Source organism: Myripristis murdjan, chromosome 16, assembly GCF_902150065.1.
Source record: "Myripristis murdjan chromosome 16, fMyrMur1.1, whole genome shotgun sequence".
Lineage (NCBI taxonomy): Eukaryota > Metazoa > Chordata > Actinopteri > Holocentriformes > Holocentridae > Myripristis > Myripristis murdjan.
The window spans coordinates 11,479,890-11,507,500 of record NC_043995.1 but is presented as its reverse complement, the minus strand read 5'-3'; the positions used below and the strand labels follow the sequence as shown (position 1 = coordinate 11,507,500).

Below are 27,611 nucleotides of genomic sequence, written 5' to 3'. Positions count from 1 at the left end.
CACAACATTTTCTAAGGAAACTGTGAATTCACTATGGAGTTCCTCAGACGTAATTCTAGTCCTGTAGGAGTATAGCAGCTTTGTTGCTGCCTCACAAATCTCCCTGCATCCACATCCAGCGCCATCATGGAGGTCAGTTTTAGTACTGAACTGAAATAGGCTATGGTGAAAAAGCGACATCTGAAAAAGATAGAAACAGTGCTGATTTGATAATGTTACAAGTAAAAGTGACTGATAACATAAGGTGCATTTCCAAATATAGGCTACAGGAAACTGGTGAGTTAAGCTCTAGCCCCTCTGGTAGCATTTTGTCTTGGCTATGGAGCTACTAGTGCTGCTAACCACCATCTATTCAATATTAGATATGTGCTTAACAATGGATGGTGCTCAGCTCCAAGGAAAGTATAAAAGAAAGGAGAAAATTGGAGCCAAATGTGGAAACTCTGGTGCGGTTGCATTGCGGCAAATGGGTTTGGCTACCAGTTAATTAAGCTAGTTTAAGGTTGGTATTACCCCAGCCAGGTGGCAGAGTTATTGGTAATTATTGTTAATTAGCTCACATTTAATGAAGTCACCCCACTTACAGTAATGTCAACTCAAGCTGCTGATAAATGTGACAGAATAAGTTGACGGATGACTGTTTCCTCCCATTCTGCAGTGGCAAACAAGGCATTGCAGCACATAGGGTCAAGTGGCTATTCACCTCCTACAGATTATCACTGAGTCATACGAATTATAAATGTAAACAAGTCAACATTATGCCAGACTAGGCCCATGTTTGTGTATCCAGCTACTGGAGCGAGCAGGACTAGAGCTTGGCCCCGGCCCAGTGTTGTGAGATGCCTAATGCACACGTTGGATAAGCACACGGCAGTCTGCATTATGTAAAGCATGTTTTGTGATGCAGCCACATCTCTCTCTCGAGCCTCAGTACAAACGATGTAAGTGGAGTGGTTTATGGTGGGATTCTCCCCGCCCGTCCCACTGACTTCGATATTTGTGGCATGGTTGCAAATTTAGAGAGCTTGTCATTTTCTTCTTCAGACATGAGCTACATTTTGAAATTGCTAAGTTTAGAAATCCAGACAGCTGTTCTCAGCAGCACTTGACAGGACTTCCAGTATAGCTGCCAGTGGGTGCATTATTCTTCTGAAAACCCTCCATTACAAAATATTATAGTGATTTTCTGCTGGGGTTGAATAGCTTTTTCTATAGAGAGTGTTTGCTCTGTTCAATATGCTCTCTATGAGGGTATTTTTTTTATTTTTTTTATTTTACTTCAGTTCAAGGAGAATTTCATTCACCGTTATTTATCTGTCTCTTTTAAACAGGCTGATAAAAGGTTTGAGACACAGATGAGACGGTGTAAGAAGACAGTTTTATGTCTCCAGACCTCCTCTCGTCCTTCTCTTTGTCCTTTCCTGAGGCGAGCTGGCTGCAGCACCTGTTGCATGTCTCGACCTAATGCTGCATACCTCCCCTGCAGCCTTCAGCTGGGAGACAAGAAAAGGAGGGACATTAAAAAGAAAGGAATGAAAAAGCCAGGGAGCTGTCAGATAGTCAGACACCTGGCCTGTTGGAACGGGCGGGAGGTTATTAGGGGGAGCGGTAGGTGTGTATGCATGTATGCCTGTGTGTGTGTGTGTGTGTGTGTGTGTGTGTGTGTGTGTGGCGCTGCCAGTCTTTGGCTGTCAGAGCAGCAGAATGAGAAGAGTGAAGAAGAGAGTCAGACAGAGGGGGAGGAACACAGACAGAAATAACCTGTCAGGAAGTGAGAGAATCCAGAGAGATAATGAGAGGAAAATATCCTTAGTTTGCTGGTAATAGTGTCATTTTCCTTTTTGGAGGAAAACAGAAAATGCAGCAGTAACATAAACTCCATACCCCTGTGTCTTTTAAGGAAATGTAATCCATATCACAGTGTAAAGCGCTGTATGTGTGTGTGTGTGTGTGTGTGTGTGTGTGTGTGTGTGTGTGTGTGTGTGTGTGTGTCTCCCTACACTCACTCTCAAATCCTCTCTCCCCCGTCTGTGTGACGCCGGGTTTACATGATGTGGTTTCATAGCGTTTTCTTTCCAACTATTTATTCGACACATCCGCGCGCACGACAGCACACTCAAAACAGAGGAGGCCTATTGTAGCAGACCAAGCATACAGGATAATACATCGTGTTTTCTCATATTCAGTATGTCTCGGAGTCTGCGGGTCTCGCTGTTGACCTTTGCACCAGCTGAGCTGTGTGTGTGTGTGTGTGTGCTCTAGAAAAGTGTTGAAGGCGCTAAGTATCAACAGCGTGTTCTCATGTTGACACATCCACACCACTGCACCCCGATCTACATGTCTGGACGCTAATTGGCAACGCTAAGCCTGCACCCACCGAGAAAACAGACGAAGATGTCGGATGAAAGGTGGGAAGGCAAACCACTGGGAATACAGGGCATTCGACGCTCCCCCTGCTAATAGTCATTCATTTGCTTTGTGGTGGTGGAAGTTCTCGGTATCGTTGTCAATGGTTTGGACTTTGCTGAGAAATCATATGATTCCTTCACGTCTGGTTTTTATGCCAGGTTTCACCAAACCATAATGAATCTCACGGCGATGCAATCAGCAAGCGGCGAGGCAGTCCCGATTTAATTACACATCCAGGCGGAGTTGTTATTCCAGCCTTCAGATGTGCTTCCTTACATTTTAGACTTTTAAGTATAAAACTCATTAAAGGTGCTGCGTGTAACACAAACAAACCAGACCGTGGCTGAGATCATTTGTAGCCTCATGCCCATGTTTCATGCCGGTGGTATTGTTAGTGCTAATGTTTCTCCAAATTCAGATCAGATTTCCTGGAAGCCCCATTAGGGCAGTCTGGACAAAATGCTATCATTCAGTGTGTATTGATATACACCGCCAACAACCTGAATGAAGAATGTGATGGCAATGTGAGGTATCCCTTTGAGTGAAGGATCTATAGTCTCCTGCCTCTTTTCCCCTTCTGTTGGAAGATTGGTTTTCTGATGCTATTTTGCCATTTCACACACGTGTATTGCTCATATAATGCCTCAAAGCAATGTGCCTCCGTGCTGTAAAGCATTCCTGCAGATTTTTTGTTGAAATGCAACCCACGGGCACAAAATGTAAACTGCAGTGTTGAAGCCAGAAGAGGCTGCCAGTCTTCTCAGCGATGGCCTTGTTTGTTTATGGTAATTACACTGAAGTCTCAAACTTGTGTGGCCGTGATTTATTGCTGTAAAATTGCACGCAGCACCTTTAATCACTTGGGCAGTGTTTTGGATTCATGACATACTTTCAGATGCAGCCATGGTAGCAGTCCTGACTTGATGTGCTACCCTGCATTACTGTACCACTTTTCAAACAGTTTCCCTTGGGGATGGAGCAATGGGTGCAACAATGCAGCAGTTCAGCAAGCAAGTCAAAATGGGACCTCGACAATGCCTGCATCTGCATGAATCCGAGGGCAACCTATATATACTGTATGTCATGCTGTTTCGGAGCTCCTGGGTGCTTAAGCTGCCAGCCGAAGGACGCTGGCTCAGGACATTCCAGTCCAGGGAAGAATAATGGTATCCTTTCACAGGTGGAGGGGTCTGGGAATGTTGTAAACGGCTCCAAGATGGGGAAGACATCTCAAGGGTCTGAAACATTCCTTCCCTCAGTATTCCTCTGAATTGCAAAGAGTGGGAGAGGAGAGGGAGGAAGAGAAAGAGAGAAGGCAAGCAAGTGAAGGGGGGAGGGAGAGGGAGCAGTCAGGGGCAGATTGGAGAGGCAGCAGATATCTAGGTCATCCTGGTGAGAAATGAAAACGGCAGCTTTTCACCTATGGAATAGCTTACAGGTGAGGATGAGAAAGTGGAGCACTCGAACAGGGCTTACACACTTTGCCTCTCATTTCGGTTTTTGCTCACGTTATCTGGGCATGGGTCATGTTTTGTTTTGTTTTGTTTTCGAATTTAATGAAGGTTCATAGTTGAGATATGCAGTATATTTTCTTTCAAATTATCTGTTATTACTGCTGCATTCCTCTATCACTATTTATTGTGCCACTAAACAAACAGAGTAGGCCACCCTGTCAGTAGATAAGCTGCCCGCCCTCCTAAAACAATTGCATTTGTACTTGTTTCTGTTCAGATGTTTGCTGTCACGGTGGTACAGAGGCTTCATCCAGCCAGCCAGGACAAACAATGTCTGAGACAACCACGGCTATACTGTACCATAAGTCTTTTCAAGGCTTTTTTTTTTTTTTTTTACTAGGCTGCTAGATTCATAGAGCTACACTGTTTATGACACTTAATTGAGCCACTCTATGTAATGGCTGCAAGTGGAAGGAACATACAATATGGCAGATACGACGCAGTCCTGCGCCACAGTAAATACAAGGCTAGCATTTTGTATGCCACAGCTATTGCAAAATCATTTTTCACACAGCCTTCAGTGGGAAAACAGTAAAGCCATAGCAGGCGGTGACAGCATATTTTGTGAGGTATGGCTTTCCCCTGCCTTGCATTGCGTGCAGAAGGCAGCACTGAAATATGAGTGTGTCACAGTCGTATTGGTCTCAGCTGGATAAGTCCAATTTTGCTGAAAGCTACTGAAAACACAAAGCAGGCTGACACAAGCTTTATATTCTCTGACTTGCATATTCAGATTGATGCAGCATTAACAGGATGCATATGTTTTTAACGCTCCTCTCTCTTTGTCACCACATTCCCCATACCTGATGTTATTCTGCTTTTCTCTCCATCTGTCCCCCTCTCTTGCTCATTTCCATTTTGGGTAACATACACTCAAAAGGTCACAATGCCGCTATCACGATATCACACAGCAGAATAACTTGCCAAAGAACAATTTGTTTTTTCTAGTGCCTTTTTATTCTCCCTTGTAAGAGTGTGAATCATGTACATTTGCTTTCCACATGCATGGAGCCAAGAGATTTCAGAGCACCCTTTGGGAAGCCCCCGCAGGAATTTGAATGTGCTGTTCAGTTTACAGTGCAAATGCTATCTTTGCAATTTATGGTTCTTCTCCATTATAATCATGGTTCTGTTGGTCTCCCTCTAACTTGTGTTTTTTTCTCTTTTTCCTTTCCTCTCTCTCTCTTTCTCCCTGTATCTGTTTCTTTTCCCAGGCCTGGAGAGTGTGGTCAAAACTCATCTTTGGACAAAAATGGCTGATCCTTCTCTCTCCCCTCATTCTCCTCTTCCTCGCCATTTCGGTGATGATGGTGACTTTCCCACTTCCTTTACCACCATCTGAGATCGACCGGCTACCGTCTCGAGTCCTGAGTTCTGCCGGAGGAGTCCGACCCAGGGTCAGAGTCATGGCTCCCCCTCCAACTGCAGCCTCCCAGCAGCCACTCAGTCGCCCTCTCCTGCCCAACTTCCACAGTGGGGCGTGGAAAAGAAACAATGGAAAAGAGCAGTCGGAACATTTAATCATGGTGGCCAAGCCACCTAAAGCTTGGGGGAATATCTCTGGCACAGCCACAAGAGAGAGAAATCACGCAGACTCACGCAAGAATAAACACAAAGGCAAAGGCATTGCCTCCAAAAGGAAAGAGGAGCCAGGCGCCAGGCAGCATCCAACCAATCATCACCATCCCAGTCTGCCAGAGTTTACAGTCAACAACTCTGGGCCAAAGCATAAAATTAAGCTAAGCAACCACACTGCTGTGGTAGAAGTCGCTGCAAAGGCACACATTCATCTTGAAAAGAGCCAGTCCACACCTTATATCCCTTTTCCAGCAGATGCCCAAATAAGTGACAGAGGAGGTGCAGGCAGACAAGCAGGCAGATGGGCAGACAGACATGCAAACAGCCATGCAGACACCCAAGTTGATGGCAGGCATACAAGCACAAAGCTAGCTGAACATAAACAAGCTTTAGAAAAACACAGACATGCAACAAAGCACTCGAGGAAATCTGACAAAGTCAGTAAGGAGCAGCAGGCTGTGAAAAAGCCCTCCAGGGATCTCAACAAACACCATAATCTCTCAGAGGACCCAATTGAAAGGAAAAAGAGTCTCGGCTCGTTGGACCGTAGCAAGGCTTTGTCCAAGCCTAAGTTAGCAGTAAAGAAGGATGACGGTGGCCGGTGTCAGAACGTCAGGGAACAGGACTTCCCAGATAGCGACCAGAGAAGAATCAGGATCAGTCCAGATCTGCAGCCTCTTCCCTGGCTCAGTGAGGACGATACCCAGAAGATGCAGCTCCTTGCTGGCGGGGAGGTGGTCAGCAAGGCCAGGGTGCCGGCACATGGACGTGTCCTCCAAGTCGGCCTGAATAGTCCTCCTACCAATCAGCAGAACCCACAGGTATTATTACTGACGCTGCCACAAGAAATGGAGATTACTTTATTTTCTGTTTCACACTAGGTAGACAGAATTACCTTTTCGCATATCTCTCCTATACACTCAACCCTTTACACATACATTATTTACATTTCAAATGATTCCCTAGAGTCAGCTGCAGTGCCCCTGGACTAGTTAGGGTTCAATGTCTTGCTTATTGCCTTGAAACTGTGCACAACAGATATCTACCCTCCAGTTGCCAGATCAAAGCTGGAGTATACCTTCCTGGTTGTGTTGAGGATCAATCATACAAACCTCATGTTATTTGTCTATTTTTTTTTTTACCTGTCTGCAAGCCAAGGGCAAGGTCCAAGGGCAATACTGATATTGGGTGTGGTGTTAAGTGCAACATGTTGTAAAACTGCATACATTTTATGAATGAAATGGAAATGCAATGTGTCGAAAGTGTAACAAAAATGTATCTATCTTATCAGACATCCATGGGACCTCAAAAGAAGCACTCCACCCAGCACGGTGCTGCAGCAACCCACAGTGAGCGCTGTCAGCAGGGGAGCTGCTCTCTGATCAAACGCAGCGACGACTGGTTTGAGGTCTTTGCCTTCCACCTGGACAGGGTCCTGGGACTCAACAGAAGTCTCCCTGCGGTCCTAAGGACATTTCACAGTGCGATTCTGCCTTACAAGTACACTAGCGGTACCCCCAGGCCTGTGGTGTGGTGGGACCCAGACATTCAGCACCTGGCTGACAGCGACAATGACCAGAACTCTGTGTCGCTGAAATGGGTCCAGTATCAGGAGCTGCTACAAGTCCACTGTGGGAAGAATGCAGACCTGAAGTCAGCGCCCTGTGTGGGGGTTCACCACTCAGAGTGGGGGAGACTGGCTCTCTTTGACTTCTTATTACAGGTAAGAGATTGAGATTGAAGAAAAACAACTCTACCCTGCTCTACTCCACTATTCTACTACTCTAGTAAGTGTTTTTCCTCTTGCTTTGTTTGATGTCATCCTACAGTTAAGGGAACACACACACACACACACACACACACACACACACACACACACACACACACACACACACATTTAATCTTTTAATTATTGAGGACAGAGTGTTTTCCTTCCTGGGAAGGGTGAGGCTGGATAAAAGGGGAAGAGAACCTTTTGTCAGATTCCTACATGAAAAGGGAAATTGTGCGAGGCATGGGGCTGCTTTACAGTAAACCTACAGAACGATGCATTCAGTCAGCTTCAGTGGTTTCTGTTCCACTTTCCACTTTGCGTCTTTGCTGCATTAGCAGGGCACGACTTTCCAAACAATTTCTTCAGAGGTCAGTGCAATAGCGCAGCAGCAGTGCAGCCAGCCAGTAAATTGTGGCAAAAACCAAAAGCTGTGGAGGAGAAAGGCTTAGCCTGACCCACAAATAAGCTGCTGTCTCCCTTTTCTCTATTTTTATCTTTTCTATAAACTTTTTTAATCTGTCGGTCTTCCCGAGAACATTGATTTTTGCTTTATTGAATGGAGGTGCAGAAAAGATTCTTGTATTGCTGTTACTTGATGTTGACCATAAAAATAACATGGCACATAGTGGCATAAATCTGTGCTTTGATTTGCTCAGTGAATGGGAAGAGAAAACACAGCAAGAGAGAATGGAAATGACTCATTCAGTGTCATGGAGGGCAGTGAGGAGATAATAACTCACTTGTCTAGTCACACAAACATACAGACACATGCATCTGTATGCATGCACACAGGCATACCAGTAATACAAGCACAGGTGTACAGGTGCACACACACACACACACACACACACACACACACACACACTAACACACACCTCCTTGCAGGACAAACCATGAAATTTTGGATTAAGATCAAAGGTTCCCCTAATGCATGTATAATCCCCTCACAACCTGCCAGAATAGCATGTCTGTTGTTGATCTGTCGCAGGCAGCATTATCATACATCATCAGCACGATGTTATAGCCACAGTAGCATCCGCCCTCTCTGCTTTAGTAGTGGAGGGTTTTTCCAAACAGCAGAAACAAGAGTGCAGTAGCAGGGTCAACTGGTCAAAAAGGAGACAATCTCTACATCTGCATGTGGCTGTGATGCTGTGCAGGACTATCATGTAATGACTCCCTACAATGTAAAATATATCTATAGTGTAAAAAAAACTAAATGCAGTAACTTAATTGTGAATAGTTATTGCTGAATTGGTAACCACTGTACTCTTTACATTGCCTCTTTATATAGGATGTTGTAATAATAATAAGATTTAAAAAAAAAAAAAATCCCTTTACTGTAGCGCAGTCGTTAAAACCAGGAAAAGACAACACTTATTCCATATTAAGATATTACCATATCCAAATCCCAGGTGGCATAGTCTCATATTACAACACTGACATAATACTGATATGTTTTCCAGCCCTACAAAAAGAAAAAAATCATCCAGTTATTCCTGGGTGACATAAAAAAGTCATAACAGATAACAAGGTGTACAGCTATAATGATATAAACTACAAGTGAAACACTATTAATGAAACATTTTATCACATCATTAGCATTTTTCACATTTTAGGCAGCTGTAAATGGTGTAAGTCCACAGGCATCTCGCTGGTTCACTTCGCTGTCAGTTCTTTGCGAGGTTGGTGAACTGTGCAGCAGCAGGCATACACAAAACAGCATTTGTACAGTGGCTCCTGTGTAAATACAGTGGCAACAGTATTAAGAGCTTGCTAAACTGCTCTTGACTGAAAGATCTTGGTGGAGAAAAGAGCCTCTCTCGCTTTAGGACCCATGGGCATAATTAGATATCAGATAATTAATTTCTTGACTGTTGAAACTGAATGTACAGGGGTTACAGCAGGGCAAAACTGGCAGGCTTGTTTCAGCTAATGAGTAAACTTAATGAGAAATACCTACACATCAGATGCATGTGTGTGTGTGTGTGTGTGTGTGCGCGTGTGCGCGTGTGTGTGTGTGTCTGTGTGTGTGTCTGTGTGTGTTTGCGCACATATATGTATGTTGAGTATATTGGTGTGTTAGTGTTTATGGGAGTAGATGGAGTGCTGTCATTTCAGTTAAATATCCAGTTCAGTTGTCTCGTCTGCTTACTTGTGTGTTGTCTCTGTTATGCATGTTTTGTGTGTTTCATATGTGTGCGTGTATGTGTGTGTGTGTTTGCATTTGAGTAGAGCTTGTTTATGAAGCGCTAATGATTCTGCCAGAGCTGTTATTTCTGTGCTAAATGACAGCCTAGTAAAGATGCAGAGCATGAAGGCCTTCACACCCAGGGCAATGGAGAAAGAAAGCAAAAAAAGATGATAGATAGATAGATAGATAGATAGATAGATAGATAGACAGATAGATAGATGTGGGGGCAGGGTTACCATGGTGATGGTCAAGGATAGACAATCACAGGCTCTGAGGTGGAGAGTGAAGGTGAGAGGGACAGAGAGGGTGCAAGTGATAGCAGCTCTTTTATTCTGCAGAAGAATATAAGCAATAAAATAGAATAGAATAGAATAGAATAGAATAGAATAGAATAGAATAGATAGGCAGACACAACACAAGACAAGACAATGGAAGTTTGAATCTATTTGGTCAAATTGATTTCTATGTTAAAATAGTAATGCCAGTGATAACAGCATAGTATGCAGCATGGAATAAAAGTCCCAAATCATATATCGCACAGAAACAAAAATATAAAATGAATAAAAGACACCAAATGAAAACCCCCTATTATTTTGCCATCATGCGTTTCTCTGAGTATGTTCACCATGATTGCTCTGACTTCAGAAACCCATCATTTCAATATCTGACTCCCTCTCCCTCCCTTCCCCGACCATTCTGCTGTAAAACAAAAAAAGGGGATCTATCTAGCCATAGTGTTTCTGCATATGCATGACAAATATATGTGTGCATTTGCCCTTGCATGCATACATTTGCATAAAGTATGTGTTTCCTTCTGGCTCAGTGTTATTGGACGTGGCACCAGCTCACTGTCTCACCTCGGCTCACTCCGACAGTTATGCTGCAGACAACGGCCCATCGCTGATTTTACACCCTCCCCTAGTACTTTTGTCCCACTTTGTTCTGTCTGCACTGAGATGGAATGTGTATCTAACACCCATCTACAGTGTGTGTGGGGGGTTGAATATGAATAATCCATGAGCCAGCTCTCCCCCTCGCTGCCAGAAGTCAATCCCTGCAACAGGGCCAAAGCTCTAATAGCCTCCTATTGATCTGCAGCGAGCTGATGAGCTGGGCTCTGAACACTTGTTCCTACCTGCTCCTTTAACACCTCCCTGGGCTCTGATACCAGGGAACCCAACACCAAAGATGCAAGGAGAGCAGTGTGAAGGGCACACACACTCACACATACACTCACACAGTGGGGCTGGAGGACACCCTGGGGAGAACAGGGGAGCTGAGGATAAGGTGACAATCTGAAGGGAGGTTTTGAAAATGTAAGGTACACTGCTCCAGAGCGCTGCTGCTTCTGCTCCAGCAGCGATGAAAACTCAGTCAAAGCAAGAGGGCTCAACTTGAAAAATAGCAAGATGTGCATCGCACACCTTGCAGTGCTTGTGTCGGGCTCTATTTATATTCACAAACCTGAAGAGTAAGAAAACTTCTGCTTGTCTTCATCATTTGAAAATGGGGTCATAACCTGTAAACACATATATTAAATGGTGTTTTCTAGATTGACAGATTGATAGATAATATTTAATGTCTTCCACTGAGGAAATTCTTTTCCCAGCTCTCACAAAACACCAATACAACACCATTACAATGCATTCTACAACATATTATAATTACAATCTGTATAGGAGACACAGCAGGCTATAACATGTTACATAATCAACTTCCAGACAATGCTTTTGTCCCAGCCTGGCCTTTTAAGGCAGTGATTGAAAGAGGTGCTACACATTAGATATCCATCACAGATATCATTCTTCATTCCTCCCTCTGGACCCTCAATCCATCCCTCCATCATCTTGGTTCTCCTCACCTTACAATAAACTATTTTGAATTTCTATCCTATTGGCGTGGTCTATGGTTTGTGAAGACTGAATTAATGATCTGCATCATTTTTATGAAAATAAGTGTTCCTTTGGTTGCTATTTGTTTTAAAGAGTAACTAAACCCCAAATACAAAGCCTGACTTCTAATGGTGAAAAGAAGGGTGCTTGTTCTGTAGTGAAAGGTGATGTCACCACCTGTTGCACGCTACAGATGTGATGGTGATTTAATCTATATCCAGTTCAAGAAATCTTCTGACACACAGGGAGTAATGGATTTTACATTTTGGCTGCAGCTACCGTGGTTTGTTTGGTATAAATATGAGAAGATGTGGGAATTAGCACCAGCAGCAATAGCCACCGTGGCAGAACAGGCACAAAAAAAGCACCTATAGAGACTTATATTTACTCAGATATGAACTGCAGCTAACACACTCACCAGAAACAACCCAACACTGAATTTGTTCCACTTCAGCTGCTTGTTCACTCTGACCACAGCAGAGCGCCATGTCTTGTCTCCCTGCGGCTTGGTGGTGTGTGGTGGTAGCGTATGTCAATATTGGCTCACTCTCCAGAAAGCCCCTGGACCAAACCCAAAACTAGTGCATTCTAGTGTGAGAGTTAAATGTGGCAGCATGGTGAGAAATCTTCTAAAAGCGCCATAGAAGTGAGAAGAAACAAGGTCGGTGCAGCTGTACTGCGGAGAGGAGTGCACAGCACACACACAGACACAAACACATGCTCAAACACACTCCGTCTTGCACACACACACTCTGAGCTCTCACACTCTCTGACACCTTTGACCTGACAACAGCAGGGTTATGAGAGTCACACGGCCGTGCAAATGGATGCACGGCTGCACACAGAACACATATATTACACACAAGCAAACACACCCAAAGCAAACGCACTGACGCTGACAAACACAGACATGTACACGCACACACACACACACACACACACACACACAGTCAACCTCAGGGCAGATCTCTTCAGGGTTGTCTCTTGCTGTGTCAGTCTCACACTTTAACACCAAGGAGTAAGTCACGTGGCTCTCACACTCAGAATATCCTATTTATTAGTTCATCAGCTCCATGTTGAGAGAACCAGTTACAGAATGGACTGCAGTTGACTTTGTTTGCTTATTTCTGCCACATACTGCACCATTCATTTCCTAAGGTCGATCTGTTAGCGAGTGGAAGAAACACTGCAACAGAACCAGATGCCCTCATTTCTCATATCAGTTTCAATTAGCACTGTTCATTCAATCCAAGTCTTGTTTTGAAGCCAAATTTGAGTGTAATTATCAATTCTTGTAAGGAAACATTGTGATTAATAAATCACCAATATATGAAAAGAAAATGCTTGAATGTATTATAAATAAAGTAATGAATGTTGCTGCTGCTCTGGGGGAATTATTGAATTTGGTGCTTGGTGCTGTTTTGTCAAGAGTTCTTATTCATTTTTTGTATAAACCAGCTTAATTTAATTTATATAACTTAAGACCATGCATAGTGATCATAATGGTTCTTTATAGCAAATGGATACAACTCAGGCATTTAATACCCATACTCCTCACACTTATGTATAGACTGAAACGACATTCGCTTGATTTTTAAATATGAATTTTTGGCTGAAACACCTACCTTATAATGTTCTGCCTCTGTGGCTAATTCTATCATCACCTCATATAAACCACAGAACTAATAATTGGCTGTGTAAAGCAAATGTTTCCATGGGGACTTTTTTCTGGCATTGAGCCTGTGTCACTGAGCAACTTCAAGTCATAAAAACACAACAGTGCTGCTGTTTTTAGGAAAACTAATGTCGACAACTTCATTACGGTGATTGAATTCCCTGACTGAAACCATAACCTAAACCAACAGAGGTAAGGAGTGGCAATGAGTACCAGCCAATCAGACGCAGAGTATGGGCGAGTATTACCGGTATCTGTGTGGGACAGCGCAGTGAAACTCAGAGGTAGACGACGTGTTTGGAGGAAAAACAAAAGAAATAAACTCAGCCAAACTCAAAAAAGCAGCAGAATTTCATAAATAAAGGCAGTGATAAAGCGGAGTGCAATATTTGCAAATCAAAAATATAGTTTAAAGCGCCCCTCGTTCAAAAGAGTCTGTCTTTTGAACGGCTCTTTGAAAGGAACGGAGCCATAGGAGCCAGTTTCTGGTGTGAGGAAAGTTTTAAGTCTCTGAAAGTTCATTTGCATATCCTAGTCGAATACATGGAAACCAGTGGCTGGATAAAAAGCAGGATAAATGATAATTGCCTGCATTTTCTTATCTAAGAATGTGTTGTATTTGTCTTTGCTGCTGCAGGTGAATGACCGACTAGACAGATACTGCTGTGGTTTCAGACCTGCACCATCAGAAACCTGCGTGGAGAACCTGCTGCACGTCAAATGTGGCAACACCAAGGAGCTGGTGCTGGTTCACATCCTGGTAAATGTGAATTAAGGCCATTTGAATTAAGGAATTCGCTTGTAGTGTTTCTCTTCAACCATCACCACATTCATTTTCTGAAAAATTGAAAAAAAGCGTGAGTTTAATGCACTAAAGACATGATTATTAATAATGTCGAATGATTTTAATGCTTTTAAATGCTCTTCTGTCCATGTCATAGTTACATTCATCATTGGTAATGAGGTGAAGAAAAAAAGGAAAGACATATGCAGTGGGCTGCCCTGCATTTTTTTTTTTTTTTTTTTTTTTTTTTTTTGTTATGCAACATTTCAGCACCAACATTCTTCCTCAGCAACACAGGAAAATGATTCTATATTTATAACATACAATAGCAGCAAATTTTATATTCCACTCTCCCACAGTGTTGATGTATGGTTTTGTCATATCCAGCCAATAAGCGTTCAGGTTGGTAGATGCTGCTGAGTATGACTTGATTATGTTGCATATGAATTTTATTATTACCTAGAATGTGTGAAGATGAATCTGTTACAGTCTGTTCACAGACTCACAGAGGTGCATTTTCTAGCGTGGAATCACACCATTTTAGTCTTGACTTAAATGTCTCCCCCAGTGACATTATCGCTCTATTCAAATGTCAAAACCACAGTGATAATGTTTAATATCCAAAAGCATCATCGCTCTCTCCAGTAAGTGTCCCAGACAAGAGGAGGCGCTGAGCAGCAGCTGAAAGAGTTCTGCCTCTTTTGGCACGCACAAGTTGGTAGTGATTCTTTTCATGTTGTTTCTCTAATTTTTAATTCCAGTTGACGGTCTCTTACTTGGAGATTTTGTTCTCCACAGTGAATGAATGATTTGACTGGCTAATGTGAAAATCTTCCATTTGCTGCAGAGGCCACGGAATGGGAGCTTGAAATCCTTTGGCTTTGATGGGAGAATATTTCATCCCAGATTTTTTAATACCTCATCCCAGTCTCCTGTAGTAATAGTATGATGCTAAAACATAATTATTTATATGGTATACATATATCTTAAAAAATATCATTGTAATCTGCATTACTGACAATAATAAGTAAAAGCTAATACATATAGGTAAAGGCCATAGATGAATAAACGATAACCTTGAGTTAGCGACCCAATCTCCTCAGGCAGAGCCTTTCAAATGCTAGAAGCCCAGGCCTGATCCAATGTGCTCCATTATATCCACGTTATAATTACAAATATAGCCGTGAGCAGCAACTGACAGGGTCCAAGCCCAGTTAAGCAATCTTCATCTAAATGTCAGACGAATTTCATTTTTAATGCATGCAATTTTATAAAGTTCAAAGGCACAATCATTCAATGGCAGCCTTAGTATTCAAATGTTTAAACAATAAAATAGCTGGTGACAAAATTCTGAACAAATTCATCACTCAAGTGTCTTGTCAAGTATTTCGGTGAAGTTTAATCAGACATTGAGTAAAATAGAAAATGTTGTGCATGCAGTACAAATGACAGCAAGATAATGAATATCCCTGCGGACTTGTTGTTTGACATATTTGAACGCCATTTGACACATGTCATGTAGTATCTGGGGTATTCGATTAAAATTTTGGACATCAAGTTATTCAAAGTTTCTCCCCAGCAAAGGTCAAGCCATCATAACTTTTCTTGTGATTTGTAGGCCTTTACAGGTATAGTATGGAAAGTCTATTTGTGTACGGGTGTGTGTACACAACTATAAAATGTAATAAAGTACATTTCAAAACTAAGCACCTTTCCCAACCATTATAATATTAGACACATTGTGAAAGTAAGGGAAAAGAAATAAGCAGGCCCACTCACCAATAAAAGAATCAAAATGAGTTTCCCTTAAAAATATGAAAATGAAACATTGCTCACTTCAGTCCTCATGTGAGCAAGACTGGGTCTTTATCCTGAAGATTTATTTGGAACATAAAAGCCCTGCTGCAAAACTGAGGCAACATCAGATGGAACAAAAACACAGCGCTTTTACCGGATGAAAAACAAAGTGATTATTTTGAACAAATACAAATTTATCTTTAACAGACCTTTGGCATTTTTTTCTCTCGCGCGCTGAATACAAGTGCCTCCTGCTGCGCAATCACTTTAACTGTCCAAGATGGTGGAGTGATTTAAATAAGAAAAGGACTGAACACGACACGGGGATACAGTCTCCACAACGCTGTCAAAAGTTTGCAAACTGTTTCACGATCTGGATAGAACCAGTGCTGGGTCCAAACCTGAACTAGAGTCTGTGAAGTGGCACCTGGTCTGAAGAAGATCTGTCAGTTTTGGTAACCTTTGAATGTAGCCTTGTGGAGATACAGAGGTATGATTTCACATATGAAAAATATAGTAATGGACGTCTGAATTGACCATAGTGAAGCTGCAACGAATGATTATAAGGTTATTTTCTGGGTCAATTGATTAGTCATTTGGTCCATAAAATGTCAGAAAATGTTGAAAAATGCTGATCACAATTGTGTGATGAATAAGTGAATGAGTGTTTCGTGATTAAATTTTATACGACGAATTGGACATGACCTGAGAACATGTGGGAATAGCTTCATGTAAATTCCTGCAGCTGAGATACACACTTGTTGCTGTTGTAGCGCCACCTGTTGTTGGAACTAGAAGCGCTTTTGTGTGTTTGCTGAGACTGCACACAAGGGTTTTGTGCTGATTCAACAAACAGCTATGGCTGGCTTTCTGAAAATGAGTATTTCACGTAATTCTTCCAAGCCATTTGTGTGTGAAGGGTATGAATTATCAGCAAGAAAAGTAACAGCCAGCATCATGAAGGTTACCACAGTAGGTGAGCCAAATTTGGTGTCACTTAGGCAAAATATGTAAGAGAAAAAGCAAAAAAAAAAAAAAAAAATCTGTTTTGGACAAAATGCAAACTAGCAGGAAAACATCTCAGGTGCACAATGAGGATGAAAAAAAAAATGGCCAGGAAAAAAAAAAATCTTGTTGCTGCCACTTGCAGTTCAGGATTTATGGGCCAAAATGTAAATATTTTATTATTACACCACCATCAGGCCAGTTGGTATAGTTTTGTTGCATGGGTAGTTGTGAGATTTCTGCAAAGTTTGGTCCGTGTAGCTCTCACAGTTTTGGAGATCCACACACTTTTAGCAGAGAAAACAGGAGAGAAGGAATCAATTATCCCTGCAATCAAAGAAAACTATCTTTCACATTATCTGTTTCACTTCTTTTCTCCTTTTTCTTGACAGTCTCAGTATAAATCTGTGTTTGTGTTTAGGTGAGGAAGGCAGATCCCTCCAGACTGGTGTTCATAGACAACGCGGGCAGACCGTACCAACCCACTGACAACCTCAACTTCAGGCTGGTTGAGGGCATAGACGAGTGAGTATGAAGTATTGATTTAAGTCAGGAGATGCAAATTGGAGCTATTTTTGCTTCCTCACAGCACTGTAGCTCAGTAAAACACACCAAACAACATCAGAAACTCATTTTAGGTCACGGCCCACAGTTTAGGAAACGCAGACTTAAGGAAAAGTTTCAGGAGGAAAAAAAAAAAAAGCGTCTAATAACATATTTCCCTGGTGCACAGCTTTCAAATCAGCACCATAGAAATGTCCACTGGAAGCTTGTTAGGGTTTTATTACAATGTCTGGCTGATTAGATTAGAGTGCATTCAATTAGTTTGCTATTCAATATGCTGAATGAATCAGGTCTGATAGAAATTCCCCATTGTCTGTCACTTTGGATTACTAAGCCGTTCCATAAAATGCTCTTAAATATCTTCAGCCTAGACTTGAAACAGAATAGAAATGGAACGTTTAAATTGTGCGTTGTTTTTCATCACAAGATAACGAAGCAAAATGAATGAATAACTGATTTTTTTTTTTCCAGAGGTGAAAACTCACTCATTTTGGATACCTGACTGTGATCGTGCTGAGCTTTAAATGAGCCATCCTGAAATGTTGAGCTGATATTGATGGATCAAGAAGCTTTTCATAGAGTCATAACAGCACAATTTTTCATAAAAACGTTTTAACCCCTTCAAAAGTGCACTATGCAGAATTGGGGAGTTGATTGAAGGACCACTAAGACTCAACTTACTAAAAATGTGGAATAAGAACACAATTTATTGGTGAGTCAGGTCTGTGATGAGAACTGTGCAGACTCAATGTGATCGATACAAACCATATGACATGCAGATATGCGAAATGGGTCCAATTTGCACTGGTTGTGACTATTGACAGTCTCAGGAAGAGCATCATCCAAGTAGAATGAATATTGTTGCTTGAAAATTTTATTTGAAAGAAAATGTTAAAACCTAAGTTGAAATTGTTTTTTTTAATTTGCTCAGTGAATGTGTACACTTTGAAAAGCATTGTGTTTTATGTGTTCATCTGCCAGTGGACCATCTCACTTAAGAGAATAAAATGTCAATTCCACTGCAGGAGAGACTTGATGTTCTTAGCAATTTGGCAAAATAAAATATGTGCATGTATCGGCATAGGTACTCGCAATCAGCAAAATATTAGCATATCAGATTTCGGCAAAAAATCCAGTGTTGTGCATCCCTATTTAATACTTTAAGTTTCAAGTTTAAGTTTATTTAGAGCCCAAGATCACATAATATAAAGGGCAGAGGCAAAGGAAACTATGCTTTCACTGGAGTTTTCCCTCAGCTTTTTGCAAACTAAGCCTGTTTCTTCTGTCAGGTTTCCAGAGAAAGCTGTCTCAGTGCTCCAGTCAGGCTGTCTAGAGAGTCGTCTTCTTCACTCCCTTTACACGGACAGGGAATTCTGGGATAGCCAGGGCGGGGCCAGTGGCCTCAGGCCTCTCATCCGCACTGTGGAGGAGAGAGGACGGATTCTTCTGCAGCACATCAGGGACAAGAAGCTCCGGCTCAACAGGGACCTGTGATTGAATGGACCGGACATGAAGAATGTTCATCCTGCACCAAAAGGAGGTTCAGGATGAACTGCAACCTGGAAAAATGAAATAATTCAACTACTCTTGGAGCTTTAATGTTGGAAAGCAGCATGTTTCAGACATCACTTGGGATACAGAATCGTATGCGTGCAGTTGAAGACAGTAATTATATTCAGCTGTATTAATTATCACTACCTCAGGGACTGATCATGTTGCAGTAAATCAGGAACTGCTGTCACGTGAAGGCGCTATCACCAGTCACTATCATCAGTCTAGAGCTAAAACATTAAAACCGTCAGAGGAAATCACATAGGCTTTTTAATAATAAAACTTTTTCTCCAAGAGTAGCTACCATCCCTCTCTCCTAACGGCATCCTGTCACAGGGAGATGAAATAGAATCCAAGTTACATGTTAACTGGATCAAGTAAGCAGCATCCTTGCAGAACGCTAGGGACAAACGCGCCATCAATTTAACAAGAGTATTAGCACTTCTTAGGTGTTCAGGTGGTTTGTATTATTGAAACTGTAAATATATTCATGTTCATACGTCCAATCTCAGCACCATCTAGTGTGTCACTGCAGTTAATCCTGTGTGTACAGATGCACCCACGCGCTGCGCCAGCACTGACAAACACACAGGTCAGCTCCATCCAAGCATCTAATAACATGCCAATATCAGTCTGGTAAATAATAGGGATGTTGATTGAAGATACATTTATAATACGATGAAAAGCTCACTTTGATAATTTTGTGTGTTTGTTAAATGTGTTCAAACAACATTTTCTTAAATATGAGACTTAATTGCTGTATTACTGACCAGTTCTGCAGTGCAGAGCTGGATTGTGTGAGGATCACTATGATATCTATTATAGGTGTCATGCTTAACGATGCAGCTAGACAGGCACTTGTGTGCTTTTATATTAAAATCCTTCCCTAACATTCCAAGACCTAGCCAGAAGCAGGATTTATGACTGCAGCTCCCTTGTTTCACTAGTTAGCTGACTGATTTATGAAATACAGTCCAAGACTGTGTTTAGTTTAGATGCACATGCACAGATCACATAGACTGACAAGAGCTGCCTGTTGTGTGAATTGATGTTGATACCACGGTTGCGTGAATATCCACAAGGTCCTTGGTAGCTCAAGGGTAGAGGATTGGATTAAATCCCCCGTCTTACTTACCGCTGGGTCATTACTCAGAATTTATGCATGTTTTTCATGCAATCTCCCATCTGCAGTCCCTAAACATCTCGCCAAATGTCCCCTTGAAGCAAGCAAATTATGAGACAAATTATTCCCCTGCTCCTCCAGTAAAACCAACGCTGCCTTTTTCAAGCAATTTAGTGGAAGGAGGCATGGTCAATTTTTTTTTCTATTTTAATATTTTCCAGAGAGCTAGCGGCAGATCGAGTGATTGACTTGAATGTCTGTTTTTATGAGATAAGCTTTTCTGCTTTTTAATCGAGGGATTAGAAATGGCTGTCAGTGTATGGCTTCTGGACTGGATCCTGGAAGCCTTTTGATGAAAATGGACCGTGTGTGTGTGTATGTGTGTATGTATGTGTGTGTATACACATACACACACACACACACACATATGTATATATATATATATATATATATATATATATATATATACATATATATTCCCATAATGTCTTTCCTAGCACTTCTATTACACATCATATTGTTGAAATGCACAGTAGTGTACAAAAGAAAAAGATGAAAGGAAATTGACAAAAATTGGATGAAGATCAAGTGTCATTAGGGAAGAAATGCAGCTTAGGCTTTTCTGTCTGTGTGTACACATTTCTAAAGCTAAACTGTCAAAAAATATTCTTTGGGTATTTTGGTCTGGTGAAAAGCACAGATGATATCATTTGAAGCTATTTTATACTTTCCCCCGCTTTGAATTAGCATTCTGGTGTTATTGCTAGTTCATGGATTAATGACATTTTCTATGGTTCCGTCTTTCATCACTGAATAAATGGCTCTAATGAGAAATGGTTCAAATGTGTGATCCTCTCTTTATCTCCACTTGATCTCGCTTAGATTTAATGTGTTACTTTTTTCATGTGTCAAACTGCAAGTTTTACATGGCAATAATTTGCCAGTGCCTATTTTAACACATTTTGGCCCCCTTTATTAAATTCCATCTGGGAATTATCCTGTACTTACTGCACTTAAATATCCTGTACATTGCATTTCCTGCATTTAAGCATGCACACCAAACCTATAGAGGAGATTCACAATACCAGAGATTGTGTTTAACCAAGAGTAGTGCAACCAAGTGGAGGACAAGCGCTTGTGTAGAAGAAAGTGATAACACAGGTATAAATGTTTTAAAATGATTTAAAATAAAAATTAGGCCATTCTTTTTTCGCATTGAATATTGATGCCAGATCTCAGAGCACCATGCACAAAGAAAATAAGCCTAGCCTTACACTTAAACCTGTTCACCATACATAGCCCAAATGTTAGGCATGATGGGACATTGTAAACCCACTGAGCTCCTTGCATGGCCTCACAAGGAAAAGACACTGTAAGACATTGAAAGGTCACGATAAGACTTTGAAAGGTCACATCATAAAAAGGGTAAATAATTTTTATCTCCTTGGCAAAAAGATTGCACTGTTATGCGGACAATGAATCTACTCCTCTTCTTTTTTGTAAACTTAATCATTAAAATCTAAACCAATGTAATGCATGACAGAGGCATGAAATCAAAACATGTCTGACGTGTCGTAGTGTGTTTATACAGTTGCCAGACCATATTAGCCCTCTAGCTGCCTCCCGTTATTTCCATTACAAGAATGTGTGCCTCCATCGTTTCGGCGTGTGTGTGTGTGTGTGCATGCAAGTGAATATGCACGTGCCTCTGCTTACGCGTGAACGCATCTGTGCATTAGTATGTGTGCATGTGTGTGTCAGTGAGGGAGAGAGGGAGAAAGTGAGAGAGATAAATAGGTGGCATTACACAAATGGCTAGTCACCCGTGACTCATCTATAATAGCTATCATCATTGAGCCACATAGTGAAGGTTATTATCCGGTGCACGGAAAAAGAATGGCCTATCATAGGAGTCAGAGGCGAGCCACAGGTCTGCTATTGCTGGCTGCCTCGGGGTGGTGATGTGTGCATGTGAATCACAGAGGAGAGCGGGCCACTCAGGTAATGCAGGAGACTAATGAGGACATTTTTCCTCCCTTATTAGTACAGTATTAAAATTTTATTAATGTAATTTTGAATGCTTTTTTTAATGGGCACATTTTTCCAGCATCTCACAAGTTCATGACTGCATATATTTCCAGCACCGACATGCTCTACCCATTGAGCTACACAAGACAATGTATCATTTTGTACTGAGAATATCCTAGTGAGGAAATTCAGACAGTCTCTTACTCTATCAGCACAATGCTAGTCAGGCAAATCTTTTCATTTTGATTTCAGAGATTGAATTATTTGATATCATTGATATCAAGCGCCTGATAAAAGCGTGACATTTCTCGTTCAAGATGTGATAATGGCCGAGTGAGTGTTGGTTCTTGTCTGTTTGAAAAGAGCCAGCTCTAGCATGCTTTCAGACAGCAACAACTGATGAAACAGTTACCAGACTTTTCTTGTCTGATGTAAACGAGGGAATTGAATTTCTATCAAAGACATCAAGCTACAGTGCCCATAGCTCACAAAAGATCTTGAATATTCCTCCCATGCTCATTCCACGACCCACATTTTCATCTCGATGTCAAATGATTTTTAAATCCAATCCCTTTTTCCCTGATTACAGCTCCATTCATGCATTGCATTTTAAGCCCCAGCGATTACTGCAGCAGCCCGTGAGCAATTAAAGGAATATTTACACACTCTCTGCTTGAATCCATCAGCTGATAATGATGTGTTCATGGCAGGCGACAGAGTGCCATAAATAAAAACTGTTGCAAAAAACTAAGCGGCTCTCCAATTTATATGTTATAAGCAGGGAAAGTAGATCAGAGATTGGCCAGTGCCTTCAGCCTCTGCTGTTCTCTTCATTTCTGTTACACCCCAATTTCTCCTCCCAACTCGCTCTTTCTCCTCTCTCATGTGTTCTCCCTTCACCCCTCTTAGCCCTACAGCATCTTCTGACTCATATTCTGTCTTTAAAGCTTTCTCTCATTTGGGTTAATGCAACAGAAAGATTGGCTGAGTTCACTCATGTGAAATACAGGTTTCATAGAGAATTCTCCCTTTCGCCTCATCATCTGATCTGCCAGCCAGTGGGGTGAAGTAATGAAGGCATTCCAACAGGATTTCGACAGGATTTCACGCAGCAAGTTTGTTGAGGTGATGTTTACTCTGTCACTCATGTGCTCAATCACTCACTCACTCACTCACCCACTCACTCACTCACTCACTCACTCACTCACTCACAACTCACAAATTCTTATCAACTCCCCAGTACGTATGAACTCAATCGCACAATTATGACCTTACTTATGCTTATTCATTCATTCATTCATTCATTCATTTGTTTGTTTGTTCATTCATTCATTCATTCAACCCTTACTCAACCCTATTCTAAGTGGTCATTTTGGTTGAGGCCTCATGTACAATGACATTGAGAGTACATAAGAAAAAGCACAAAAAAATACAATTAGTTAAAACAAGTACAGGCAAATGTGAGATGATTTGGAATAAAGAGAAAATCAATTAATTCATGATGTATGTTGTACAAAGTTCTATGATTTAGGGGCACAGATGCTAAAGTTCATTTTTTCCTATCTCATTGCAAACCCTGGGTACTTTTCAGGTAAGACAGTGTTCAGAGCAGGCAAGGTAAGGACAGGAAAACCAGTTAAGCATTGAGGTCAAATAGGAAAAGTGATTTCCAGCAAGAGCTTTCCTTCTAGATGAAGATGTTATCATGAAAATCCTGTCTCTGAGCAAGGGAAGACCAGCCTACCTTGTGATATACTGTAAGATACAGTGGTGGTGGACACTATAAGGATCGCTGCTAATGAATCTGAGGGCAGAGTGATAGACAGAGTCTAAAGACTTAAGTTTAGAGATGGCCGCATTTCTACAGATTACATCATCATAATCTAAAACAGATGAAAGAGGAACCCAGAACACTGGAAAACAGTTTCTATTTCTAAAAAGCCAACTTTCTGTCTCAGTTTAAAAATAAGATTATCACCGTAAATGAGATAAATGAATTTATCTCTGATCCAGACGCCAAGATATTCAATAACCTTTTCAATAACAGATTGATTTAAAGTTCAATAATATTATGTTTACTGTAAATGGTGTCAGTATCTCTGGCTCTTGAAAACAGCAGTTTGCAAGTTTAGATTATTTTCATTTAAATCATAAAATGGAAATTCACCACATTAAACAAGCTTAAGGTTGATAAGTATGTATTGCGTGTCAAAAGCATGTTGCAACTTATCTGTGACCAGTTGTGCACAATCAGCACAATAGTGCAATATTGTGTCGTCTGCATACAGATATACTGTGGAATTTGTCAAAACTGATAGCATATAGTCGATGTAAGAGCAGAGAGCAGTAAGTGTCAACATTGTCAAAGGCTTTTGAAAGGCCAATGAAAAGGGCAGCACTGTGTTATCTATTGTAGAGTTAATGTCACTGATGACTAGTGTTGCTGCTGTTGTAGTACTATGATTGGACCGGAAGCCAGACTGGAGGGGGCTCAGAATGGAGTATTTTCAAAGGAATGCCCTGAGCTGTTTGATTACTAATGATTACAGGATTTTCAACAGATGGGGGTCAAATGTGCCAGCCAACCAGGCGGGCAAATTTGATGACCGGCAGATTAGTCTATAGTTATTACATATTAGGTATTAGATATTGTTAGTTTAAATTGCTGCTGTCCGCACCTTTGTGTAGAGGGACAAATTCAGCAGTTTTCAAAGAGCTAGGGACAGTGCTAGATGTTACTTGTTCAGTGATAATTGGAGCAGAAAGCCTGAGAAAGAAGGGGTCCAATTTATCATAACCAATAGATTTTCTGGGATCAATAACCAGCAATGCCTCGTAAACGTCAGTGGGCTCAAGGACAGATGAGAAGTGTGGTTAGTACTTGCTGAGTCTCAGTAGGACAGGGGACTGTATACTCATTTTCAAATACATGAAAAGATGATGCAAAATGTTTATTGAAGGCAAAACAGATGAATTTGTGATCTGTTATCAGGAAGTCATCTACTCTGATATGAGTAGGTAAGGCAGTAGTGAGAATCTTCTTCTTAATCTCAATTTATTATATTCCTGAATTTGGCTGCTGTGGAATAAGATTCATGTCCAGAAATCAAGTCCAGGTAATAACAAAATTTTGCTTTCCTCAGAGGATGTGCATTTATTTCTAAGTTGTCTAAAACGGGTCCAATGAAAAGCATCTAATCTTTTACTGAGGGATCAAGCTCTTTTTCTTTCTCTCTCTCTCTTCTGTAAATAGGGATAATATTTCAGGGGAAAACCATGGGCTTGATCTATCTTTCATCCTAAACTTTTTGATGGGAACAAATTAATCAACCACTGGGAGGAACATCTTTTCAAAGTGATCCAGAGCAATTTCACCATCTAACATATTAGATGTAGAATAAATATTGCTATAATATAGATCACAGAAAAAGGTTTGATCATTAATTTTTTTTTAAGTTTCTTCTGAATACAATTTTAGACTCAGATCTCCTTAAGAATGTCTATTTGAATGTCTATCTAACTTACCTATTCCTACTAGCTCACATACTTCACTCTATCATAGACTCACTTACGGTGTTGGGGTAACCAGAGTTAATAACCAGAGTTACAAGAGTTACAGTAATCAGAATACTTTTTTGCAGTAACAAGTCAGTTAACTCTAAGAGAATCTCACATCCATGAGTACATGTTGAACTGGTGGGTTGTTGAATTGTTGGTTTATCTTACTGATGCCAATGCGGATGTTGTTGGTAAGCAAGCTGGCAAAATGTAACATGTAAGCTGGACTGTGTGAGTTTAGTGTGCTTTCCCAAGCATCCAGAATACATTGATTCAAAGGATGTATGTATGCTGTATCTTGATTCAGGCCGAGTTACTTGTGCATTTGCTGTCAACAACACTGAAAACTTTCAGTCAGTCTCAGATTCAGTTGTTTCTCCCAACTCAGTTTTTTTCTTGTAATGATTTTTGAGTTGCTAGTGCAGTCAGTAAGGGTTTCTTTCTCAACAGCAGCAATGACATCACCAAAATGCATATTTAAAAATCCCTCTTACCTGAGGGCAACTTAAAAGTACAAGTAAAGTAGTTATTCACTCTCTCACTTACTCACTCACTCATTCACTTACTTACTACATACTGCCACTTATTTACACACACCTCCTACTATTTCTGTTGCGGGGCTGGAAGGTGGAGGACCCAAAAGCAGGAGCCACAGGCAGAAAAATGCTCAGTGAAAAACAAAATTTAATAAAGAAACTAAGGCAGGCACAGAACAACACAGAACAACACAATGGACCAACGAAGAACAGAACTCAAACAGGACTTAAATAGACAAGAACTAATCATCAAACAAGACACACCTGGGGAAGGGGCTGGAGCACAAGACAGGAGAACACAGAGGATAGGCTGAGGGAAACACTGGGAGGGATCAGAACAATCAGGGATGATTAACAGACACAGGACAGGTGTGGCACAGGGAGGAGCAAACAAGACACAGGTGAAATCACTAAAAAGAACGAGGCAGATGAAACACATGAAACAGAATCAAACAAAACACAAGCAACCCAAAACCATGACAGAACCCCCCCCTCAAGGGACGGCTCCTGACGTCCCAAAAACAGTATCAGGGGCACGGGGATGGATGGCCGTCATAAGACGGGGGGAGGAGGAGGCCAAAACAGGGCTCAGAGCTGGACTCTGGTGGAAGGCCAGAGGGCAGATGACCATGGGCGGGGCGATGCTCGGGCGGACGGCCAGGGTGTGAAGAACCAAGGACGGGGCGGTGCTTGGGCGGACGGCCAAGGCGTGAAGAACCAAGGACGGGGTGGTGCTCAGGCGGACGGCCAGGGCGTGAAGAACCAAGGACGGGGTGGTGCTCAGGCAGACGGCCAAGGCGTGAAGAACCAAGGACGGGGTGGTGCTCGGGCGGACGGCCAGGGCGCCGGGAACCAAGCACGGGGCGGTGCTCCGGCGGACGGCCGGAGCGCTGGCGGCCAAGGCGGAACCTCCCTGGATGGCGGCAGTGCGGGCGGCACCAGACTGCAGGCCAACCATGAAGTCCTGCAGCGCGGACTCGGGACCGCCGGGCAGCGGCAGCGCGGACTCGGGACCGCCGGGCAGCGGCAGCGCGGACTCGGGACCGCCGGGCAGCGGCAGCGCGGACTCGGGACCGCCGGGCAGCGGCAGCGCGGACTCGGGACCGCCGGGCAGCGGCAGCGCGGACTCGGGACCGCCGGGCAGCGGCAGCGCGGACTCGGGACCGCCGGGCAGCGGCAGCGCGGACTCGGGACCGCCGGGCAGCGGCAGCAGCAGCGGCGGCGTGGACTCGGGACCGCCGGGCAGCGGCAGCGTGGACTCGGGACCGCCGGGCAGCGGCAGCGTGGACTCGGGACCGCCGGGCAGCGGCAGCGTGGACTCGGGACCGCCGGGCAGCGGCAGCGTGGACTCGGGACCGCCGGGCAGCGGCAGCGTGGACTCGGGACCGCCGGGCAGCGGCAGCGTGGACTCGGGACCGCCGGGCAGCGGCAGCGTGGACTCGGGGCCGCCGGGCAGCGGCAACATCCACTCGGGGCCGCCGGGCAGCGGCAACATCCACTCGGGGAACTTTGACAGGGACTGGGGCCGGGGCAACCAGTCGGACTCTGGGAACTGGGGCAGGGACCGGGACAGCCAGTCGGGCACGAGGAACTGGTACGGGAACAGGGACTGGTACCGGGGCAGCCGGT

At 42.6% G+C, this 27,611-nt stretch overlaps 1 protein-coding gene across 1 annotated transcript in view; it reads left to right on the top strand.

Annotated features, from left to right (window-relative positions):
* Nucleotides 1–19,161, top strand: part of gask1a (golgi associated kinase 1A) — a 33,594-nt gene extending 14,433 nt beyond the window's left edge. Inside the window, exons 2-6 of the mRNA XM_030072540.1 lie at nt 5,138–6,322; nt 6,793–7,224; nt 13,674–13,796; nt 17,044–17,147; nt 18,476–19,161. Of these exons, the coding sequence (XP_029928400.1) occupies nt 5,138–6,322; nt 6,793–7,224; nt 13,674–13,796; nt 17,044–17,147; nt 18,476–18,680 (2,049 nt within the window). The 3' untranslated portion in view covers nt 18,681–19,161. The remainder of the gene's footprint in view (nt 1–5,137; nt 6,323–6,792; nt 7,225–13,673; nt 13,797–17,043; nt 17,148–18,475) is intronic.
* Nucleotides 19,162–27,611: the final 8,450 nt, after the last annotated feature.